The 22,696-nt window shown below is 54.2% G+C and overlaps 6 protein-coding genes across 6 annotated transcripts; 2 read left to right on the forward strand and 4 right to left on the reverse strand.

Moving 5' to 3' along the window:
* Positions 1-712: 712 nt before the first annotated feature.
* On the forward strand, positions 713-2,482 carry CTAM01_01408 (uncharacterized protein; the record flags this gene model as incomplete). Its single annotated transcript, XM_060517450.1, has 1 exon — positions 713-2,482. The coding sequence occupies one exon, from the start codon at positions 713-715 to the stop codon at positions 2,480-2,482; it is 1,770 nt and encodes a 589-aa protein (XP_060387911.1).
* Positions 2,483-3,339: 857 nt separating this feature from the next.
* CTAM01_01409 (uncharacterized protein) lies at positions 3,340-5,687 on the reverse strand (the record flags this gene model as incomplete). Its single annotated transcript, XM_060517451.1, has 5 exons — positions 3,340-3,380; positions 3,433-5,119; positions 5,176-5,254; positions 5,514-5,536; positions 5,664-5,687. The coding sequence occupies 5 exons, from the start codon at positions 5,685-5,687 to the stop codon at positions 3,340-3,342; spliced, it is 1,854 nt and encodes a 617-aa protein (XP_060387912.1).
* A 3,589-nt stretch (positions 5,688-9,276) lies between these two features.
* On the forward strand, positions 9,277-10,184 carry CTAM01_01410 (uncharacterized protein; the record flags this gene model as incomplete). Its single annotated transcript, XM_060517452.1, has 2 exons — positions 9,277-9,570; positions 10,017-10,184. The coding sequence occupies 2 exons, from the start codon at positions 9,277-9,279 to the stop codon at positions 10,182-10,184; spliced, it is 462 nt and encodes a 153-aa protein (XP_060387913.1).
* An 832-nt stretch (positions 10,185-11,016) lies between these two features.
* Positions 11,017-12,029, reverse strand: CTAM01_01411 (glycosyl hydrolase family 45; the record flags this gene model as incomplete). The annotated part of the gene is made up of 2 exons (XM_060517453.1): positions 11,017-11,265; positions 11,571-12,029. The coding sequence occupies 2 exons, from the start codon at positions 12,027-12,029 to the stop codon at positions 11,017-11,019; spliced, it is 708 nt and encodes a 235-aa protein (XP_060387914.1).
* Positions 12,030-13,351: 1,322 nt separating this feature from the next.
* CTAM01_01412 (heterokaryon incompatibility protein Het-C) lies at positions 13,352-16,437 on the reverse strand (the record flags this gene model as incomplete). Its single annotated transcript, XM_060517454.1, has 5 exons — positions 13,352-14,794; positions 14,846-15,390; positions 15,440-15,619; positions 15,685-16,242; positions 16,314-16,437. The coding sequence occupies 5 exons, from the start codon at positions 16,435-16,437 to the stop codon at positions 13,352-13,354; spliced, it is 2,850 nt and encodes a 949-aa protein (XP_060387915.1).
* A 3,409-nt stretch (positions 16,438-19,846) lies between these two features.
* Positions 19,847-21,689, reverse strand: CTAM01_01413 (uncharacterized protein; the record flags this gene model as incomplete). Its single annotated transcript, XM_060517455.1, has 3 exons — positions 19,847-20,771; positions 20,931-21,197; positions 21,487-21,689. The coding sequence occupies 3 exons, from the start codon at positions 21,687-21,689 to the stop codon at positions 19,847-19,849; spliced, it is 1,395 nt and encodes a 464-aa protein (XP_060387916.1).
* Between the last annotated feature and the right edge of the window lie 1,007 nt (positions 21,690-22,696).

The raw sequence follows: 22,696 nt of genomic DNA on the forward strand, positions 1-22,696 counted from the left end.
GGTCCCGTCCCTTCCACCCGTCATAAGGTACCTTCCCCCGGATCAGCGGTATTATGTTTCACCGGGATCCGTTCTGGCAAGAGAGGCGTGGGGTGTTACCGTGCTGCACCCCTTCCCGCACGTCTTATCGTTGGACGTCCATGTGACGACAAGGGGAAGCGAAGCTTATCAAATGTCGAGTCACGCTGCCACATGGTCCCTGCTGCTGCCATTTCAGCGGATTCAGCGGAGAAGCTACCCACCTGAAGCTGTCCCCCACGACAGCTGCTGCGCATGCAAGGGGCAGATGCTGGAGCCTATGACGCCAGATGTTGATGTGTTTAGGACGTCTGTAAACCTTCTCTAAACATCAACAAGCCTTGACCGTCCTTTGTCTCTGCCTATTCTTGGCCACCAACCGTTGCACCCGTTTCTGTTACTAGCTCCCGTCGAATGAGTCACTAGTACGGACATAATATCCGGAATCATAAACATTGTGCCTTATATCAAGGCAGCTACGACCTCCCGACCCTTGCGGTCAACTTCGCCACTCTACGCGCTCGGCGCGTCGCGAGATCAACTATACTCCAAAATCCAATAGTAAATAATTGACTTGCCCATGGATGGAACACCATCTCTTGACACGCCACAGTACTCTTGCTCGTCTGGTTGAGACTCAGAAAACGACCTTCTCAGCCACAGCCTCGAGGCTTCACCAATATCATTAGGCACGATGCCTGCACATCGTCAACAAGACCTACCCGTCGAGAGTTCTTGGCGCTTGGTGGAAGGCGGCGAGAATGACAGCTTCGATACGTCCATTCTTAACGATATGGAGGAGGATGATAGCTTCCTGACGGAGCCGTCGCAAATGCCGTCACAGTCATTCAGCATCGGCGGCTCTCAAGAGTCGCACCACAGCGTTCAAGATTTCATGAACAAAGCAGACGATGAGCGAGTCATCCTTCGCTCGCCATTTCAACCCACCGTACGACGAGATCCAAACCGCTCTCCCGAACCGGAATTTATCATGCCATCCATGCGTTTCAGTTCTACTTCAGGGACGGGAACCAGCCCCCAACACAGTAGCGGTCACTCCTCGCGGACCATCCGCCCCAGCGACGTCTCTTATCAGCAGCAGGACGTGCGACGTCGTGCGATACGTCAAGCCAGCAATGGAAGCCCTACATCTGCCAGACGTGGCGATCCCAGAAGAGTGAGGGGTTACTACGATGAACCGGCTGAGCCCCAGACCGTTACGGAGCGCCTGTCAGAGTCTCTTCCAAGTGCGGCCTTCAACATCCTAGCATGGGTATTCAACGTCATCGGCATGGCCCTTGGCTATATCCAAAAGCCACTAGCGCTATGTCTGGCAGTCTGGCTCTTCTTTGGCGCCTCCATAATGCTTCAAAATATGGTCACCAAGTCAATCACAACATCGCTCTCGCCGCTCTGCCGCATCCCGGGCGCAGCATACTTAGATCTCCCGTTTTGCCCCTCGTTCACTACTTCACCAGGCGGAGGCAAAGAGTCAGGGTCTGAGTCTGCCAACGTTGAGTTTGACGACCTCATGAACGTTCAGTCACAATTCGAGCAAGTCCTCGAACGCAGTGCCGATGGCGTATCACTACCAATGGAGATGAAGCGTTCCGAGTCTTCGATACGCGATCTACGCACCATGGTTCGATACTCGGAATTGCCACAGAGAGACGAGCTGGTGTACGAGTTCAACGAGTACATCGATACCGCCCGCTTGACGGCCTCTGACTTGCAAAAGTTCAACGTTCATGTGGGATCTGCCGTCGACTCTGTTATCTCGATCAACCGTTGGACATCTCGCTATCTTGATACCCTCTCTGCATCAGAGACAACAGATGTAGGACTGGTTTCCCAGTGGTCCAGCTGGCTCTTCTACCCCTTTACTCCAACAGTGACACCCTTCTCCGAACGGACCCTTCTCGACAAATACATCGAGCATACCGCCCTCGTCTCTGACCGGATCTCCTCTCTCATAGTAGAAGCGCAAGGAGTTCTGCTTCTACTCACGAAGGCGGAGGAGAACCTGAACCAGATTTACGAAATCGTCACTCGCTCGTCGAACTCGGTCAAATCCCGTCGCGACGAGGTTCTCTGGACGTTGTGGACTCTTGTCGGTGCGAATAACAAACGCCTGCATAACCTCAATGCCCAGCTCTCCCTCCTGCGCCAGGTGGATAGGCAGCGCGTCACGGCTGTTGCGCAGATATCGGCCCTTATTGTGGACCTTGAAAAGATCCAGGCCGGGCTGGGCGACCTCCGCGACCGCGTTGCCGCTCCCGAACTCGTGCGTGATTCGACCATAGCAATCCCGTTGACAGTTCACATTGAGACTATCGATCGTGGAGTCGAACGACTTGAGGATGCTCGTCAGCGGATCCGCGCCGCCGAAAATGACCGTATCCGCGAAGCACTGGCTAGAGGAGGCACAAAAGAGGACGACAAGCTCATTGAGGGACGTTCATAATGACAGAGGGCAGAGAATGTAGGAGGAAACACGGTAACAGATGGAACTGCCAAGACATGACGAGTGGATGAAAGTTAAGATTTCGGTGTTTATAATGCATAACTGAACGTGCTTAAGACGATCAGTTGGCCCGGCTTGGCGAAACAAATCAGATGAAAGCTGGCATATACAATGATTCGGATGAAACGACAATAGCGAAAATACCACGTGTGGAGAAGTCTTGTTTTTTTTATAAGACATACTGAATAGCAATGAGTCCGATTTGTATACCTCTTGTTAGACTCAGTGTATTATGTATGGTTTTGTCCTGGCTTTACACACGCAAAAGACTGGCCTGAACGGGATCTGGCTTTGAAGGGAAATCACAGGGTATATAATTCAGCAAATTTATCTTTTTAGACCGTGAGGGGTCTCAAGTTTTGATTTCATTGCCCGCTGTCTGGCCGACACAAGACTGCCTAGTCTGAGCAGTGCACAGCTGCCGTCACTGATTTCTACGTAACTTTTTCAATTCATACCCTCCTCCAAATCGCCGTTGATGCTTAACCGAGCCGATGGGGTATATCCAGTCCAAAAGCTTGGGCTCTTTACAGCAGCCCAAGAGTAACGTTCCGTGCTAAAATGTAGCAATCCGAGGGCCAATCTGAGCCCACCGAGTCTATCGTCGTGATTGTGAAATAAAAGTCTCCTCACCACCCCCCTCGGAGGTAGGTACCAGGGAGTGTCGTAGATATGCATCGTGATATTCCCTTGCTTGCCTCTCAAAAGTTCCAAAAGGCAGTCCTACTGCCTGATCCTAAACGCCATTGCACCATGCAACTCCGAATTTGATGACATGCTTCCAGTGCATGCAACTGTCATGAAAATCCTGGGAAAACCTTGACGACATAACGTTTCCCTGCAACCGAGGTCAGAACATATGCTTGATGTCGCAAGGACTTTGTACTTACACGCTGGATTGCGACCATCTGGGTCGTCAAAGGGTGTACCAGCAAGCGCTCTCATTCGCGCTCTTGCCAACTGAGACGGGCTCTTGCGTCCTTCAGGACGTGGATGGTTCTGATGTGACTCTGATCCAGGCATATGGAGCCGCAATCCACCTGCTTTCCGACGTTTATTCTGATGAGTAGCCGGAGCTGCAGCGGCTTGTCTGGGCGGCTGAGGTTGCGGATGTGGCGGGTCTTGAGCTTCGGATTGACTTGAGGGTTGGTCCGAATCTTCTTGCTCCTCTTGGGTCGGTTCGAGGGCACGTTGTGTAGTGGACAGGGGTGCAGCTTCGAGATCCACCGACGTATCGACATTTGCTGACTCCTGCACTGTTTTCGGGGACTTGGATGTCAGAACGGGTGTCAAGGGCGTTTCTGTCGGGGATGATGCCGCTTTGTCCGTGCCGAATAGCCGCTTGCCCCAACGCTTGCTTTTCACCTCCCCCTCTTCGTCGTCTGACTCGTCAAAAACTACCCGTTCCCTCAATCGTCGAATGGCCCTCTCACGGCGTACCATGCCATTGGTAATCTTGGGACAGTAGTTCGGTGGGAGCATATTCCTCTTACAGATTGGGCATAGTGAGCTGTTCAGACTGAGAAACTCGTCTATACACTCGGGGTGAAAGATGTGGCCGCAAGGCAGTTCGCGGATGACGGAGTCCCGATCGACGTAATTCTCCAAGCAAATGTGGCACTGCGGCTGATAGTTCGTGGCAACTGTGCTTTTTGAGCTGTTGACGCTTGCTCTTCGGGCCCTTGATCTTGGAACGGCGGATTCGGATATTGTTCGCTGGTCAGTCCGCATGCTTCGCGGTGACCTCACGGATTTGGGTGGCCTTGTAGTAGAAGGTGTGCTGATCATTTCCGGCTGAAAACTGTAGGTGAAAAGTGGAAAGCCCTTGACGTGATCCACGGGCACGGTTACTCGTTTGATTCCCATCGCTTCCAGATCAACCTCGCCGCTCAGCACCCTTCTTCGTAGTGAAATTCTTCGTCTTCTTTGTACTAGGTGCATCGTGAGTGATAGACACGCGATGATAAATATCACAACGCCAACCACAGTGAGAATCCATGTCCACATGGCAGGAACACTGTCACGGTCCTTGATGGTTAGCTCTGTCCATATGCGGACGTAATCATTATCGTGGGGGTCGTAGATCTCCTGGATTTCCTCCCCGTATGGGATCTCGGAGATGTTCCCAGAATACAGGCTAAGCTGCTTCATGAATTTGGTGCCCTCGGCGCCTGGCACGGCGAAAATCGGAAAACGGTTTTGGGTTCGCCATGCATCACCATCTTCAAGATCCCATATCGGGGAATCAGCGCCCTGTGGTTCGTTCGTCGAATTATTGGGCCGGTAAAAGATGAAGGCGCGTATGGGGTCGAGGCGTGCGGATGCAAGATAGGCCTTGGTGCAGGTCGCATTAAACCATGGCGCAATGGCAATTAGGTTATAGTTGGTAGGAGGAAGCTCTGCCTGTGTAGTGGCATTTCGTGGGATTATGTCGTACTGCTGCTCGAAACACGGGTTTGTGACGCTGAGATCGGGGACGTATAGCAGACCTCGGATGATGCCATCCTGCGTTTCGGTGTTTGTCGTGCTCAGCGTGGTGAGGTTTGCTGTGATGGTGTCCTGGTAGGCTACCTTGCTCTGTGCACTTGGTTTAGATCAAGACTTAGGATAAGTTTGATGGCGACGAGACATACCGACAGAGAGGTGATGTTCTTGATGAGAGTCGAGGGGACGGTGTTTGCGCCCGACCAAACAGGGTTACTGAACAGCAGACTGTGTAAAGGTCAGCTGGTGGTTAAAGATACGCAAGTGGTTGGGGAATTGCGGGTGGTGAGGCATTCGCGCCAAGGTCTGCCCACAGAGGTGCTGCGAGGCACAGTGACGCGGGCCAAGGCAGCAGCAACGTGATGCGACGAGATGGTAAAGGAGTCAACGGGAAAGCAGCAGAGAAGCGTGCGCAGCAATGAGGAATACGGGGACGATAGCATCGAAAGCAGCGGGCATCTGAAAGGAGTTTTGCTGAGACATACACGACATTTCGAATCTGTTCGAGAGCTGTGAGACGTCAGTGAGTTGTGCCAAGACCGGGGGATTTTGGCACCTCTTGGCCGCCGCAAAAGAGAGAGAGAGAGAGAGAGAGAGAGAGAGAGAGAGAGAGCACGGCAGGCGTTCACCTGCTTACTACGGGCAAGATGACCAGAGGCATGATTTTCTGATTTATGTATTGTACAGAAAATGAGAAGGGCATATAATGACTTACACATGCTTCCCTCACATGTTCAACGAACGGGTTGAGGGCATTGAAACCATCAACCTGGTGTGAATAAATCGTGGGTGGCTGCTCGGGAAGTGGAACGAACACCAGCTTTCAGGTGGGATAACCAACAAACGAGCGAGGCGGAAATGCCCGGGAAATCGGTGTCGTCGGAAATTTGGTTAAGAGATTCAAGGCTGACTCGGTCTGAAGACGACGAACTGGAAGTAATAGTGCGTAGTGAGTCGATTCAAGGCGGAGGCTACAATGTGAATGCTCGAGGACAAGGTCGAGTCGCGATGCGAGGCGAAAGGGATGAGATTGGTGAAATGGCAAGCAGAAGGTGACCAAAAGGCGAGCTGAGAGAGAAGCGATTGAATGGGAGGTCAGCGAGCTGGGGCAGGCGCGATTTTCAATGCCAAGCGGGGTTCAGGTCAGGTCGTTCCCAGTGCGCTTGCTGCAGGTGCGCTCTGTATTCGTACACACTGATCAGGTCAAAGGGAAAGCAAGGTCAGGTCCAGGTCCAGGTCCAGGTTCGGGTTCCAGGTCGGGGGGTGAGAGAGTTGGGTGTGGGAATCGGGTGTGTACTGTGAAGAGAGAGTGTGTGTGGTGGTGGTGTTGGGGGAGTTTTGGGAGAGAGAGAGAAGGGTGGTGGCCGGGTGGCATGTTGGATGACTTTGAACGACCGGGCAGACAGACTGAGGACCAAATGGCTGGAGCATGGGGCAGGAGAGGTCCGAAGTACTCCATACAAGAATGACGAGGACGGGAGAAGTATCCATAGCCAAATTGGAGGTATCGGATCACCAGAAGAGTGCAGTGTCGGGCACCAAGAAGCAAGTCCCAAGGTACTTTGCGCATACCTAATCTGGCCGGGCATTGTATGTAAAGTAGGGGCGAGGGAACTGATGCACAGCCTCCCTGCCCTGTCCTCGCACTTGCACTTGCACTTGCACTTGCACTTGCACTTGCACTTGCACTTGCACTTGCACTTGTCTCCGTCCTCGTCCTCGTCCTCGTCCTCGTTGTCGCTACCCGCCTGTCCCAGAGAAGGAAGAGCAGGTACTCTCGATGTACCTTTCGTTGGCTGTTAAGCTGCTTCGTCTTCCATTGCCTGTGGCCACCACACACCGTTAGTGAGTTACCTGCCTAGTCGTTACCGCTGGCGTTCCGGCTGGCGTCTACGGTGTGCATCCTTCAATACGCGGGCTGTCTTCTGCTCTGTTAATTCTAACGATAAATGGACGTTACATGATGCACTTGACAACGACCTGTGAGGAGTGGATTCGAGTGCCAATCAGTAACATGAACAGCAGATTGTGGACATCAGTCGACTGGAGGAGCGTTCCAGGTTGAATGCGGTGCAAGTGCGGTAACAGATTCAAGACAGTCGGGGGACTCTCATGATGCGCGGATGGAATTGGACGCAAAGATGCAGCCAGTTGGTTCGCAAGTACGGCACCGTACGGATAGGCTGGCAGAGATGGTGGAGTGGATCGCGACGGAGACTGTTGAAAGTTCCCCCGGTAGCCAGTCAGGACTCAGGAGGCCGTCAACCACACCTCACAACTCACGCTCCAGAGCGAGCACAACTGTAGGGTACAACATCCCCAGCTGGACGAGGCAAGAGAAACACGGCGGACCACTCGGAAGCAAGGGAAACGGGAGAGAAGACATGTACCGGCGAGTACCTGCCGATGTACATCCACTACCTACCTCTCACACACACACCTTACCTAAGAAATGGATGAAAGGCACTACCACAGTTCCAATTGCTGCTGTGTGCTCCTTCCCTTCTGACTCTGACTCTCACTCTGTCTATGTCTCCAGACGGAACCCAAGGACCCTTTCGTCTACCCTACCATCAGCAAAGCACCTGGATTTGGACATTCACAGATCATTCCTAGCTTCCCGTTCCTGTGACTGCTCACGGGAGCTGCTTACCTCAGCCAAACGCCCCGCACAACATGGATTTAATCCATTGCGCGTGAAGTGTATCGAGGCCCGGCATGCACCAACTCCAACTGCATCATCCCAGCGCATTCGAGGAGCCGAAGAACCGAGCTCTTATCACGACACAACCACCAGTGACCACAAACTCCCACACAACTATTACGGGATGCCGGCGGGCAGATAAAACCAACAACATTTTCAACCACCAAAGCGGCTATTGTCTATACTATAATTGGCCCCAAATGACCCCAAAGACCCTGTACCTGCAGCCCTGCATTTGCTCGCGCGACTACACTAGCACTCGAAAGTCGACGTTGATACACATACAGAAAGAAAATGGACAAACCACAGCCGTTTCCATCTGCAAATCAATCATTTTGGTGCCGCTCTTGCCGTTGGTGTCGGTCACCGCATGCCACAAACAATCAAAGGAAAAAGTAAAACAGTCTCATTACATGTCCCCCGCCGTGCCGTCTTAGCCTGCACATCACACGCCCACGGATACACGGCATCCACAGCCCAATCCCTCGCCCGACGCCCATCGCATCGCATGTCATCATGGCTAAGCTTTTTCGTTGCCTCGATTCCCTCGAAAGCTTGTCTGATCTTCCAACGACCTACCCAGTTCCCCCGTGCCGGCTCCCGCTTCCCACCCTCGCCAGATCGGCCCAAATCACTATGGCACCCGCTTGCCTTCTGCCTTTCTCTCACTAGCTATGAAACCTCATAGGCTGACATGATGGGCCCGTTCCACATTGATAGCCTCAGGAGAATGGTCTTCCTAGTCTTTCTCATCCGGGGAACGAGTCGTGGCCTCCTTCTGATTCCCTCCCGCTAAAATAGCAGGCTACTACCGTCCACGTACCGCATGTCTTAGCGTGGAAGAGAGAGATGGAAAATCAAAAGGGTCACCAACTGCTCTGGGCCTTGCCGCTGCCGCCTTCGGATACGGACGCCAGCATCTCTCCGTGCAGGCTGACCAACAGAGTTGTCGAGTCTTCTCTGGTCCATCGTCCGTAACGACGGTACCCGTGACACGATGCCCGATCTGATTACGACCAGTCCTCGACGGTCGAGATTTTCCTCTTAGCTTCGTCGCATCGAAGTCTCTCACACCTCCCCTTTTCCACTTGGGATTTTGAGTTTCTCCCACCACACGGGCCCGGTCTACAGTCATGGGCAAGTTGTGCCGACAGTTCCAGACGTTTTGCACCAGCCGATGTGCGTGACAGCTCGACCACGCCCGCCCGGTCGTTCTCGGCATTCACTCTCTCGGGTCTCCCGGTCTGACGGCACCTTTCGCGTGGCTGTCTACTATACGATCGACGGTCGTTATACATGTATAGCGCTTCACTCAATATCAACAATGCGCAATTGGCGTCTCGGGAAATATTCTTCTCAGCGCCACGGAGTTAACAGGGTTTTTGCTTCTAGAGGAAAAAACATGGGCGGCTTCGCATCATTGCTCCAAGGCACAGCGTAAGATCGTACCATTTGGGCGCGTAGTACGACGCCAACCAAATTGGTGGTCTGCGGCTCAAGTCGACGCCTTTACCAAACAGCACCGCTGCAAGACGCTCGACTGCATATGGCCGCCATTAGCCTGGACGTGTACTCTCAGACCGCCCACTTGGCGCTCGACCATGGGAAGCGCACATTGCGTGGCCTGCGTGCTGCTGTCCTCCACAAGGGCCAGTGCCTTTCGCTGTACCAAATCGGGATGGTACTGGCCGGCACCAACAACAGCACTCGGGATCCTACGATGTCTCTCCCGCTGCAAGTCAATCAGCGGGAAAAGCTTCTAGCCACCGGACCCTTCCCTTCTAGTCCCGATGACTCGACCTCCGCCCGTTCTTGGCATCCCGACTTCATACCTTATCAGGTTCGCTATCCCTTCAGATGGCAACGAGCCTCTCAGAGACACCATGTCTGCATTCAACACCCCTGATCAATTCGGAATCACCCAGCATACCATTTGGTTTTCTGGCTTTCCCACTACTCTTTGCGATGCTACTCTGCAAACTTCCTCCGGCGTCCGGACTTAGGCTCCCTGAAGCAAAGGTACATGAAGAGTACCAATGCTAGGTTCCCCTCACAAACGCGGGTGCCCAGACAGACGTCATTGAAACATTGGCTGCTCCCTGGGTCAGATCCACCGGGGACAGGGGCCATCTCCCACACCTACGGTTGGCAATTTTACTGCTCTACCCTTGCCAGTAGAGAACACATTTTCCGGCGAAACTGGTCTGGTCTCGTCCGGAATGTTGCGTGCTTCACCAATCTGAATAATTAGTTCTTCAACAATCACCCTGACTCCTTCCATGCCAGCCGAAGATGCCGGACAGCCGCTCTTGGTTCCCCAACGCCGCTCTCGGCAATCTGGAGGCTCCCGGCCGCGGCGGTCTGGCGCCGTTCTGTTGTCTCAACCGGCAAAAGAAGCCGATTGACCCTCTACGTCACGTACTAGTCCGTCGTGTGATTCGTCAAAGCATCTAGGCTGGCTGCGACATTGATACGCCCGAGAACAATGGCAACGCCAGAGGAATCTTTTGACGGGCTGCCACTGAACCCTACTTTTGACCGCGCGTCTTTTGCACAACGTTGGCGGATTCCACGATATGGCAGGTGTTCGCCTTTTTGTGGCTGTGTCAAGATTGCTGAGGATTCTTGGGCAAGATTTAATCCTCAGGTGAACATCTTGGCTCTGGCTTGGCTTCTTGTAATCCGCAATGCCATGGCCTCAAAAAAATCAGGCAGGACGGTGCCTGTTACCTGCCCAGCACACAGCCACGGAGCACAGCCAACCTTGACAGCGCTCATTTCAGGAGGCAATAAAATGGTTATAGGAAGTATGTTTCAATTGTGTTGCGAGATCCATACGTCTGTTTGGCCGCGCTACGAAAGATCAACGGCGGAAGGGGCCAATCTACTCGCTTGTGTTCATGCGTCGCCACCACCAATGTGAGATGGGCGTCTTAGATGGGCTAATTTCACCCCTTTCGTGGACTCATTTGATGACTCTGTAAGCTCGCTACGAAGGCTCTCTCAGTCAACATTGGCACCAAATCCTGCGTGCGAGGCTACGAGGTAAGAAGGCTTGCCGATGTGTTCGAGCCCCAGGTCGCCCAGGAACATCTCTTGGCCTTTAATTCCAGATGGCATATTTGACTTGCAGCTACGGACGTAGAGTAACTATACGTGCTCCAGCCTCGACGGTCGATTCAGTGTGGCCTCCGAACTCGCGGAGCAGATCGGAGTCAACATCAGCGCTGGAACTTGAACATGAACATTTCCAAGTCCCGGGCAGCGAATTACTTTCCCCGGTCCATCACTGGCGCCTACAGCCGCTCTTATTGGTAATCTCCGCCGGACAAGTCACCTGGCGGAAGGAGACGCTCGGGTTATCGGCGCCCTTGAACCAATCGAAGCGCCAGTAGCACCCGGCCTTGAGCTTCGCGGGGAACCCGTCGCACTCGGCGCGGGAGCTGACGCCGCCGTACCGCTGGCCCCACCCGTTGGCCGGCGCTCCGTACTGGTCCGTGCAGGCGTTGAATTGGCCCACGCCGCCGCCGGGGATCTGTTGAAGCAATAACGTCAGTATACTTCTCGTCTTTGTACAGCACTCTGTGCTTCGGGGACAGGCAGTTCTTGTATCCCTGTATCGTATGAAGGGGCTCGTCCTCAACATGTTGTGTCCCTCCTGTAAGTTGGTTTTCGTGATGTAAATAGCCACCCAGCAAGGAAGCATCAACAACATCCTCTTGTCTCCTCTTGCATCTCCGACAGTTTCCGGCATATCTTGTAGTCTCCGAGATGCAACAGGCCGAAGGCTGGGTAACAAAAGAAAAGTTCAAAACGGAGAAAGAATAAACGAAAACTCACCGCGATATCAAAATGATTCTGCCCCAAATCCCCCCCCGTATTCGTAGCCTGCACAACCATCCTCTTCCCCGCCACCGCGCCGCTCGTGAAGGTCAGCTCGTAGCACGCGCAGCACCACTGCGCCTCCGTCCCGCCCGAGATGCGCACGGCGGCGAAGCCGTAGGCCAGGTCGTCCGAGACGGCCCAGGGGGACTGGGCGCTGCACATGTAGGCTCCGCCGCCCGAGTCGCACCCGCTGCGCGTGGCGCCGCCGTCCGAGAGGGGGTTGTCGTTGCGGTCGCAGGTCGTCGCGGGGCCGGCGGCGAGGGAGGAGGCGGGGATCTTGCCGGGCCAGGCGCAGGAGGGTTTGCAGCAGTCCCAGTAGCGGGTTGTTGAGCCTGTGGATGTGGATTGGGCGTTTGTCTGGGGGGAGAGGAGGATGGGGAGGAGGAGGAGGGTCAGGGGGTGTGTGAGGTGCATCTTTGGAGAGATGGGTTTACGGCTTGAGTTCGGATATTGGTGATTCAAGGGACGTAGATAGTTTCTCCGTGGTACAAGGTGAGACGTGTGAGGAGCCCGAGTTCTGTTGGACTCTCGTGGGCGTGACGGCGAGTATTATATACGGGTTGAACGCGATACTCTTGAAGAAACTCGAGGAACAGTAATGAGTTTGTGTATCATATATTGTACATCGTATAATACAAAATAGCTACGATCCTATGGCTAATGACGGGGAAATGAGCAGGAACAATATATACAACACCAAAAAAAGGAGAGCTCGCCGCCGCTCCGTTCGTCACCTTGTCAAAGATCCCAATCCTTCTCTTTTTTCCCCTCCGCTTTTTCCTCTCTCGTTCAGATGGTACCTTATTATCAGGTGTCAAAGTAAAAGAAAAGAGCGGGATTCAAGGTAAAAACGAACATTTACCCAAATTTAACCGTACCAAAAGAACAACGATGATCCCCCATCGTTTACCCTCTCTAATGTTGCATACAGTTGACCAGGCGGGTTAAAACAGGTCTGGATCAATTTACCAGAAACGAAAAAAAAAACCAGGCCAAGACGTGGAATAAAACTCTCACTAGGATCTTACTGTTTTTTTTTTTGTGTATCGTCAAATCACCTTCATCAAATCCATAATCTAGATTCTCCCATTCTCACCACCTACTCGGTAAGCAACTTGGCGAGAAAAAAAGAATTCAACCGTACCGAATGCTTCAGCATCGCGGCCACACGTCCCGGCTCTAGACCAGGTTGACTACGACTCTTCCCCGCAAAACCCGTTCGCTGGCGATGGCTGCCGTGCCCTCCATCTGGACACTAGGCAGGGGGGGTTAGAACGAAACAGAGTCACATTCGGAACGTCTCTGCCATGTCCTCCCTTCTCCATGTGGTAAGGGATCAATCAGTTCGGCTCAACTGTCCCGTTTCTTAGTTGGCGCGTGGGAGTAAAGTCACGGCACTTGATAGCCGTGATCAATGGTTGACTTCCAAACCGACCATCATCCGAGCTGTCAACGATAGTAGAAGAGTGATGCCCGGAACCAGCAATTCGTTTACGTGTTTAAATGTCACCAACACATTGTGATCCTCACCCTGTACCCCTCAAATCACATGACACGCACAAAACATCGGGACTCACAGTTAGAAGCAAGACTTTTTGTTATTGTTCTTCGTTATGCCTGTATCCGTAGCTTAAACCCCAAAGCTACCCCTGTTCATGAGCCAGTCGTCATCATCTGCCAGAATACAACCGGGCAGCAATCTTTGCCAAGAATCAAGAGAAACAGCCGCAGCGGTCCTACCATCTGCGGTTATTGTTGTTGTTGTCGCCAAACTGCTCAGCGACCTTGCCGATGAAGTCGCCGAAGCCGCCGCCGCCGCCCTCGCGGCGCTCATCGTCATCGTCACGGCGACGACCGTGGTGCTCCTCCTGGCGTCCATAGCCGCCACCCTCGTTATCGTCGCGTCTACCGCCGCCGTAGCCGCCCTCGTCTTCGCGGCGGCCACCTCCGTAACCACCACCGCCGCCACCATATCCGCCCTCGTCGTGACGACGTCCACCGCCATAGCTCTCCTCTTGGCGTCCACCGCCATAACCACCCCCGAAGCCTCCCTCATCTTCGCGGCGGCCACCTCCGTAACCACCACCGCCACCACCATAGCCGCCCTCGTCATGACGACGTCCACCACCACCATAGCTCTCCTCTTGGCGACCGTAGCTGCTCTCCTCGTGGCGACGGCCACCGCCGTAGCCGCCCTCGTTATCATCACGTCTACCGCCGCCATAGCCGCCGCCACCACCGTAGTTGCTCTCCTCTTGACGACGGCCGCCATAGCCGTCGTTCTCGTCACGTCGGCCACCACTGAAGCCAGACTGGGTGTTACCCTCGTAACGATGAGTCTCGGTGCGCTGCTCATAGCCACCACCGTGAGAGGGACGGGTCTCCGTGGTTTCCTCGTACTCGCGGCCGCTGGTTCGGCGTCCGCCAGAGCTGTCTTCCTGCTCATACTTGCGGTACTCGGTACGGCTGCCGCCACCGGGGTACTGGGTCTCGCTGTACTCGGCCTGACCATACTTGTTTCCGTGGCGGCCGTACTCGGTCGTAGTCTGGGTGTAGCCACCATCGTCGTCACGGCGGCTGCTGTGCTGTGTCTCCGTTTCGTCCTTCTTGAAGACACCTCCGAGAATGGATCCAATAAGACCACCAGCGCCACCGCCGCCACCACCGCTCTCCTCCTCCTCTTGCTGATGCTTGTACTTGGGGACCTTAACCCCAGTCTGCTGACCAACAAGGTTTGCGATGGCACCGGAAGCACCTTCGAGAATGGCACCGGCAGCTTGGTCGGCAACCTTGTCTTCCCAGTTCTTGGGCTCGCCGAACTGCTTGCGCATGTGGAGCTTTCCGCTGCAGCCGTGGCCGTGTCCAGTGTCGTGGACACCCTCTTTGTGGTTCTCACCGCGCTGAACACCCTCGCGACTCAGCTTGCGGCGGTAGTCATCCTGCTGGCTTCTGTCCATGTTGTTCCACCACTCCTCGAAGAACTGGAAGATTTGCTGACGGCCCTCACGAGCGCCATCGTCTCCCATGTCACGCTGTGCAGGGTGGTGCAGAACACCAAAGATAATGCGGTTCAAGGTGCGGTTAACATCGACGCTGTCGTTATCGATGGCCTCCATGAGCTGGGGCACAACCCAGTGGAGAGTCTTGGCAGCACAGCGGCCAGCAACCTCGTTCAATATCTATCAACATGTTAGCCACCGATTTCGCCTACTGAATGACGTTTTCCTTACGTTGGTGAAGTGGTCCTTGGACAACATGGAATGGGTAGGGTCAGTGCTACGGTCATCGTCAAAGACGACGTGCTGCTCCTTCTCACTGCTCTCAATAATCTCAGCGGAACCAGTGCGCAGCTCGTTGCGGATCTGGCTGATGACGGGAATAATGAAGGGGGCGATGACCGAGAAGACAAACTTGGACAGCTGCTCCTCAAGCTGCTCAAGAATCTTGGGCAGAACGGGAATCTTCTCAATGGCCTCAGAGATACCCTGCAAGATCTCGTCGTGGAACTCGATGGCAGGCATGATCTGCTTGAAGACATCCTGGATGTACCGGGTGTACTCCTCAGGCTCCCTGGGAGAGACCTGCATGTTCTGGAGCTGCGAAGAGGTCGCGTTGCTCTGAAGCTCGTCCACCCGGTTGCTCTGGTGCTTACCGCCAAAGATACCATCGGGAATCATGTCCAGAAGGTTACGCAGAATGCTGGTATCGTTGTTCTTGCTCTCCTGAAGAGTACCCTCGAGCTCCTCAATCTCGTTCTGGGTCAGCTTGTCGGAGACTGGTCTTGTTAGCTGCGATCTTGTGTTGAGCATTTCAAGAATATGTACCTTCGCCAGTGACGGAGTGAAGGAAGTCAACACCTCCAAAGGTGCCGGTGACAATGGGGTAAACATCGCCTCTAGCTCCGTTCAGCTGGATCCGAGTGTCACGGCCGACGTGGGGGAAGACATCGCGCTCGCCAAGCTCAATCAGGGCAAGCTCGCAGTAGTTGCTGTGGGCGAAGAAATCTGTACCACGCTTCGTTAGCGATATTCTCTCATGGTTTCATGTATCATGTGATCGAGCAACCTACCCTCCAAGCAGTGAAGACCAGTACCCATGAGGCGCATGGCCTCGTAGAGATCAGCCTCATTCTTATTGCGGGAGTATCCGCGGGCCAGCTCGATGCAGCGGGAAAACAAGTTGCGAACGTGGGCGGCAGAAGTCATGATTCCAGCCTGCTCGTTCGCAATGTAGTTCTTCATGCCGGACTCGCGGTCAATGCCAAGCTCGACGTTCTCATCGACGGGGCCTCTCAGACGGCGGTCGTACTGGCGGGCATCCACGTTGTCGGCATAGTTCTTGGGGTTGTCGATGTGGTCTTCGGGGCGGTAGCAGCCAAGACGGTCGGCCGTGACCTCGAACTCCTTGGATCCGTAGCCAAAGGTCAAGAAGCCCAGGACACAGAGAAGGAGACGAATGGCCTCGGCGGAGACGGACTTGACGGTTCCGACATCGATGGCCTGGGAGTAATCTCTGAGCCAGTTGCCAAAGTAGACACGGGAAACCATCATCTTGCTGAACTTCTTGCCGCCGATGGCACGGGCCATAGCAAGGGTAAGGAGGGCATCTTCAATATCGCCGTGGCGCCCTGTGTGACAGAAGAGTTAGCGGATCTGCTCTCCCCATCAGACAATGGCGGGTGGGAGGGAAGGAGCTCACAGTTCTGGCCCTCGATCTTGGAAATGCTGGCAATGTTACCAGCTCCGAAGGCGTAGGTTGGCTGGGCAAGGCAGACCAGCACAAGCAGGCCGACCAGCAGCGGGTAGGACCTGGCGTCGAGCATGTTGATTGACTTGTACCTCTCGTGCTGCTCTTCTCTCTCCTCTTCTGATACTTAGTAGTGTTTATCTGTTGTAAGTCTGTAGAGACTGTTTAGTGACTTGGTCAAGGTGAAGTGGGGTTTGCGCAGAAGCAAAACAAAGTTATGATGACGGGAGGGAGGGGGAGGTCATTGAAATAAGGAGGAGAGATATGACACAAGCAAGGGGCAGTAAAGAAAAGGAGGGGCCTTTGATGAGGGCTGGAGGCGGTGGAGGGGCAACACGACGGCGTAACTGCGTTCTTCCAAGCTTCGGGAGCATGGGGGAGGGGGACTGGAACAGGAACTTGATGGAGCTATCAGAAGCCAGGAACAGGAGGCGGCTCGAGTGAAGAGGAGGGCGCCGACAGACAATCTTGGAATCGAGACCAAGCACCATACTCCGTACACACGTCTGTGAACGCTGTGTGACGGTCTCGCCATCCAATCTTGACCAGCCCAGCCCAATCCGCCGCCATCTGAGGCTTCCAACTTGTCACTGCCCCTCCTTCACGCGCACACACGTTCCTCCCACCTTGGTTCCCGTCCTCTGTTCGCAGCGTGTTTTGCGGTGGTTTGTGGTCCAAGCCCCCAGGTGCCATGGCATCATACTACTGCGCGATAGCTGCTGCCAAGAGCTTCCCCCACCAATGCCAGTGGGCGGTGATGGAGGGGCTTGCGGATGCCGATTGGGAGCTCGAATCAGAGACAGGGGGACGGTTGCCAGTAGCGCCATGGGTTGGGAGTTGGGAAGATGGTTTGAGGTACTTGGAGACTGGGTAGCGAACACGTACAAGAGTGAAGTATCGGTAACGGGAGAAAGCCAGGTCGGATGGGGCAGGGGTCTGCATCAAGCTCAACGCAGCTGTGTGGATTCGATTCGGCAAGGTAAGGTAGTTGGGTAGCTTGATCGCCGGTCCTTTCGGGAGGCCTGGTTCACGGTGGTGCTAACTGTCCGACGTGCGGGTGCGGGTGTGGGCGCGCGTCAGGCAAGACCTTGGCCAGCTGAAAATAAACCTGCGGCGACGATGGAGGACGTGGTTGCCTTTTTGGCTGGTGATATGGACTATCCGATGTTTCTGTCAATGTTGGGTTTGGTCGAGTATCCGAATTGGAAGGAAAAAGAGTAAAAGGTCGGACGTCTGCAACAAAAGTGCAATGAATCATGACGCAGCCTTCACCGACAAGAAGTTTGCTTCCTGAGGTACCCGGTATTGAGGGCAGTCGTTGCTTGGGCAGGTGCAGATAACGATGAATGAAGTGGGAATTGGAAGCTGCGGCCTTGTCCAGATCCTTGGCAGCGATGTGAGAGGGGATCTATACGTACGAATATGAGTACGAATACACATCACTTTCTACGGAAAGTTCCCAACTCTTCATTGCTAACGTGAATACGAATGCTTAACATTGCAAGATCACACTCACACTGGCATACCCTAATCAGATGGGGCGCCGGGTAGGCAATCAGGCTGACACCTCTGGCCGGCGCTCAGAAGGCAAGGAACCAAGCAAGAAACTCATGCGAACTCGATGCACTGAGAATATTCGCAGGCATCTCAAGACTTGAGAACTGCTGGAATGCTTCACTGCTCCGCTACACTCTCCTCCACTATTCCACGTCGCCTTTTGGCACCTGGGTGGAGGCTCCTCACCGGGGCCGATCCGCTGCCAATGGAAATCGGCGACTGGGCTGGGCTGCCTCCGGCCGCGACTTTCTTCCTCTGTCAGACCTTAGACGCCAGTCGTCACCTCAAGTTTCGATGGGGAGGCCGGGAGGGGGGAGACCCTCGTTTCAAAACGGGATGAGACGGTTGGCGGTCAGGCCGGTTTCTGGCGGCGGGGTCGGGGGCCATGAGGGATGAGAGAACTATTGGGAACTCTTCCATGTGTCACGGAGAGGAGACTTGGAGAGGAGAGGGGGGGCATCTTTTTTGGTGCGGGGCTGAGCTCAGCTTTCCAGTGTGGAACGGCCGCTCAGCTTTCTGGGCCTTTCTATTGGAGACAGCTCTACGGTACCCTGGGTACCAGAAGCTTACTGATCTCATCTCATTCTCATCTACCTACCTACGATGGGCGCGTAGGACGAGGTATCATGTCGCGGAACACTGCTGCAACTGTTCATCGCCGATTTCCTGGGGACATGCTGTCAATGGTGCATCCTCTACTGATCTTGCTCCTGTTATAACTCACTGAACTGATACCAAAAGTACCCAGTGATGATGCCGAGGATTTACTGCTGCTCTCTCTCAAGTTTTGATAGCTCCAAAAAAAAAAAAAAAACAGTTTCGAAGCGGGACCTGAGCTACCCCGTCATAGCTATCCTAGGAGCAATAGCTATCGATGAGTTGAACAAACTCACCAATTTGTAAATCTAGCCACCTACTGTGTAGACAACATGAGACATACTGCAAACCTCCTTCCAGAGACACCTAATGGATTTAGTTCCCACGGTCTGTGATTGCACAGGTTGGGATGAGACAGGCCGTTACAGAACGTTTACAAAGTCGCGTCTGAGTTGTTATGATTAGGCGAGAAACACGCGTTGGTAGCCGTTGATCAACGCCTCGCAGGGGTGCGACTCACCACAGCAAAATCAACTGGATTACCTATGGATGGGCAGTCCCGCATTGCCTGCTTCTGATCACTGGTCAGACCTGCCATCTAGTAAAACGTAGATTCACATTGTCTCTCGTGCGCCGTGAAATGATTGTGTACATTGCTCATCCCACCTGGAAACCGAAGCTTTATATGCCAAACAATCACGAGCTGCAGTGTCAGAATTCCGTTGCTCATTCTCATGGATCAGCATCTCCTGTGAATTTACGTGAGATCAAGACTCTAGTGTCTTTCCCTGACACAAAGATTGAGTTGGATCAATTCCATACTTGATCTAGTGAATAGAGTTCCACGTCCCGTGCCTTGATACTTATTCACTCTCGAGCCTCATGAACGGCACATGTGTGCTCGTTATGAGGCCCGTCGGAGTCTTCGGTCTGGGCTCGGTGTGCCGTTTACAATGGGTGCTCTGCAACAACACCATGCCGAAGGCGATTCTGTGGCCACGAGTGTGTAGGAGGCCCTATTGACTTGACTTGATGTACGTGGTGCAGATGGGCATGTCTTTCATCAACACATTTGGGTATTGTGTACTCTTCGTATGCTGATATGCTTGTCAAGACAAGCCCGTCACGCTGTCTTCAACATAGGAACGGGTGAGCTCTGCAAATCGATAAGGTATCGTGCGAGAGCTTCTCGTGCCTCTAGGGTAAACCATCGCAAGCTGGACACCAGTGGTGGACGAGTACCGTGTGGTCGTCCAGTCGGAGCTACACCTCCCGAGAAAGACCAGAGGATGGGAGTCTAGATGGATGTCCGACACCTCATTCTAAGGGCCTCAGAGAAATGGTGGCCGCCTGAGCTCCGTAGAACACGGGCAGTTGTCAAAGAATAGAACAGCATCATGCCCGAAGTCCCAGGCGTCCGTACAAGTGTTTGCTTCTAGTGCGTCAATGTAAATGCTTGCTGGATGACGGTGAGCCTTTGAATGACTTCTGTGGGAGATGCTTCTTAATAGCCAAGGCCACATTGCTTGTGAAAACTCTCTAGGTGCCCAGTGAGTCTTGACGAGAGCATCTGGCTTCAAGCAGGGCTTTTCTGCTTTCCAGTAGTTGCCAGCGCATGAAGACCTCTCAGGCCAGGAGACAGTTGGTTCAGGGTCATTTACAACACCACCGGTGATGATGGTGCCCCAGGCTGGTGAAGAGCTAGAGCCGTTGCCCACCAAGCAGGTTTCTGGAACTACCTTAGGTACAAACGGCGTTGACGGAGTATTACAGGGAAGCACCGAGGGATAGGTCCAGTCTCTTGTGGACGAGAGAGCACACTGGGTAAGGTGACCTTGGACTGTTCGGACATGAAAACAAGTCGCGGGTGTACCAGCTGAAGCGACGGCGGGGAAAAGGCGGCCACTCCAATAGTGCTGGGAAAATAGCCTCATGAGAACTGAGACTGCCCGAGAACCAGAATGGATTGCTGGGCGGCCGGTTAGAGAGCGCTCGCTGTCATCGCTGGAGCCGGAAACACGTAAACCGAGATGCTCGGTGCTGAGTGCGAGTGAGCGGGGAACCCTCCGTGCTGGACTTCTTGGGGGTCCAGCGAACACCGCCGACGAGACTACGTCCACGGTCTCATTCTTTCTGAGGCCTAATGGCTGCTGAACGACCGACACGATAACCAAGTGTGAGAAGCGCGGCAGTGGTGGGCGAGAACTCAGCACGTCAGTGCCGGGCAGGACCACCTCACTGATGATGACTGGGTTCCTGGTATTTGGCCGAAGGTACCCGTGATTTGGGAAGGGAAACACGAGGGGGGCCTCGGCTGGAGCAGGCTTTCAGCGTCCTCGGTGTCGACTCTGAAGTCAGGTTCTGAGCAGACGGGAGAATGAGATGGGTGGGCAGCCTAGAGTCCAGAGTCCATACTGGCGGCCCAGGCCAGCAGAAACGGAGTCGGACAGAGCCAGCTGCGATAACGGGGGCAGAAGCTCTGAAGTTGGCGACAATGAGGGATCTTCAGGCGAAGCAGTGGGGAAAGGCCTGAGAAGATGGCCGCTGTCGGGGGAGGCAGACAGACGAGGAGAAGAACGAGAAGTTCCCGGGGACCAGAGCGAGTTGAGAACGGCGGGGGGTGCGGAAGAGTACGGTGATGGATGGGGTGCCGCCGCTGCTGCTGCACCTGGGAGTCCAGGACTTGAGGTGATCTGTACGTGCCCAGTCAGTTTCAGGCAGACATAGGCGGGGATAGGCACCCGAGTCCCCAGAAGCCTTGCTGCTTTTACAGCCTGGAGGGCACAGCACTGTGAACCTGTCAAGCCGGCGACGGAGGACAGTCCGACTGACAGAGGGAGAGGAGTGAGGGATCACAATCAGTGAGTAACGGGAGGTGGATGAGGGGAGTCAGAGATTGTCGGTCGGGGATGGGGGCAGTGCAATCACCGACGGGTTCTAAGGTACGGTACGGAGTAAGGTACCTACCTACCTGAGGAATCCCATCCCCCCGGTCATTGTTTTCCCCCCCTTGTGCACAGAATGCAGGCACGCTGTGGGCGTTGTGCTCTTTTCCTCACGAGGCCCACGGGTAGCTTGGGAAAACGGGCGGGACCCGACGCTCGCTCGCTGGCACTGGGCAGAGAGGCGAGTGGGCGCCCCCGATTGCAGGGCCCTCATTGGGCGACAGGGCATTACCGCTAAATGATGGGGAGGCGAGGTGTGTGTGTGTGTGTGTCATGGACGGTGCACGCCGCAGGTTCACACACAAGAAAAATGTGGGCGCCCGCCGCCGAAAATCAGCGATCGAGGGAGGAAGAAAAGGGTGCAAAACTCCAAGGCATGCCGTCACCATCCAATACCACGTCGCTAAAAGTACAGTGAGAGTACCGCCAGAGCATCACAGCGACAAGCAGCGCACCAGATAGCGCGATTGGGGCACTACAGTGTCCGCAACGACCACGAATAAGCCATGCAGATGCTCAGAACAGGTCGGGGATCAATATAGTAGCAAGAAAAGCATAGCCTTGCTCCCAAGAAAGAGGATTACTCGACGACCAGTTAATTGACTGACAATAGCAAAGTACAGCAAAGAGACAATCCACGAGGCTCGATATATACTCAGGTCGAGTCCAGTTGTGCTGGGCGGCAATCAACACGAGCGCCGATGCCGAGGGGGGGGAGCTGATGGCCAGCGGTACCTTTTGTAGGTACCTTTTTCGGTGAGGTAAGGTAACTAACCTACCGTAGGTAAGGGAACGAGGAGAGGAATGGCGGGACGCAGAGAAAAAGCTTGTAGACCGTAAGGTACCTACCTACCTTACTTATCCTAAGGTAAGGATGGTATGGATGACATGTGGCCTCTCTGGTGTTCAAATTGTCACTCTCTTCTGATGCCTCTTTCGTGTTTTGGCGGCCGGTGCTGAGTGGGCTGGCGCTGTATCATCTCTTTGCGTGAAAGTGTTCGTTTATTTTGCTTCATGGCTCTGGTAGAGTGGATTAAAGTGTCCCATCGGCCGTCATTGACAGTGGAAAACGCTGGAAGCCCTGGGCTGCCCTGGGAGTTTACAAGGTCTGGTAGAGGCAATGTGCTTACCACATTTGTGCACAAAAAGATGATGCTGAGAATGGCATAACCTCTCCAGCAGCCAGCTGGCTTGGCCAGGCGCGCTGAGGTGGGCGAGACTGATCGGGCCAGGCTG

This window comes from Colletotrichum tamarilloi (assembly GCF_030869305.1).
Source record: "Colletotrichum tamarilloi strain Tom-12 chromosome Unknown Scaffold_3.1, whole genome shotgun sequence".
NCBI classification, from domain to species: Eukaryota; Fungi; Ascomycota; class Sordariomycetes; order Glomerellales; family Glomerellaceae; genus Colletotrichum; species Colletotrichum tamarilloi.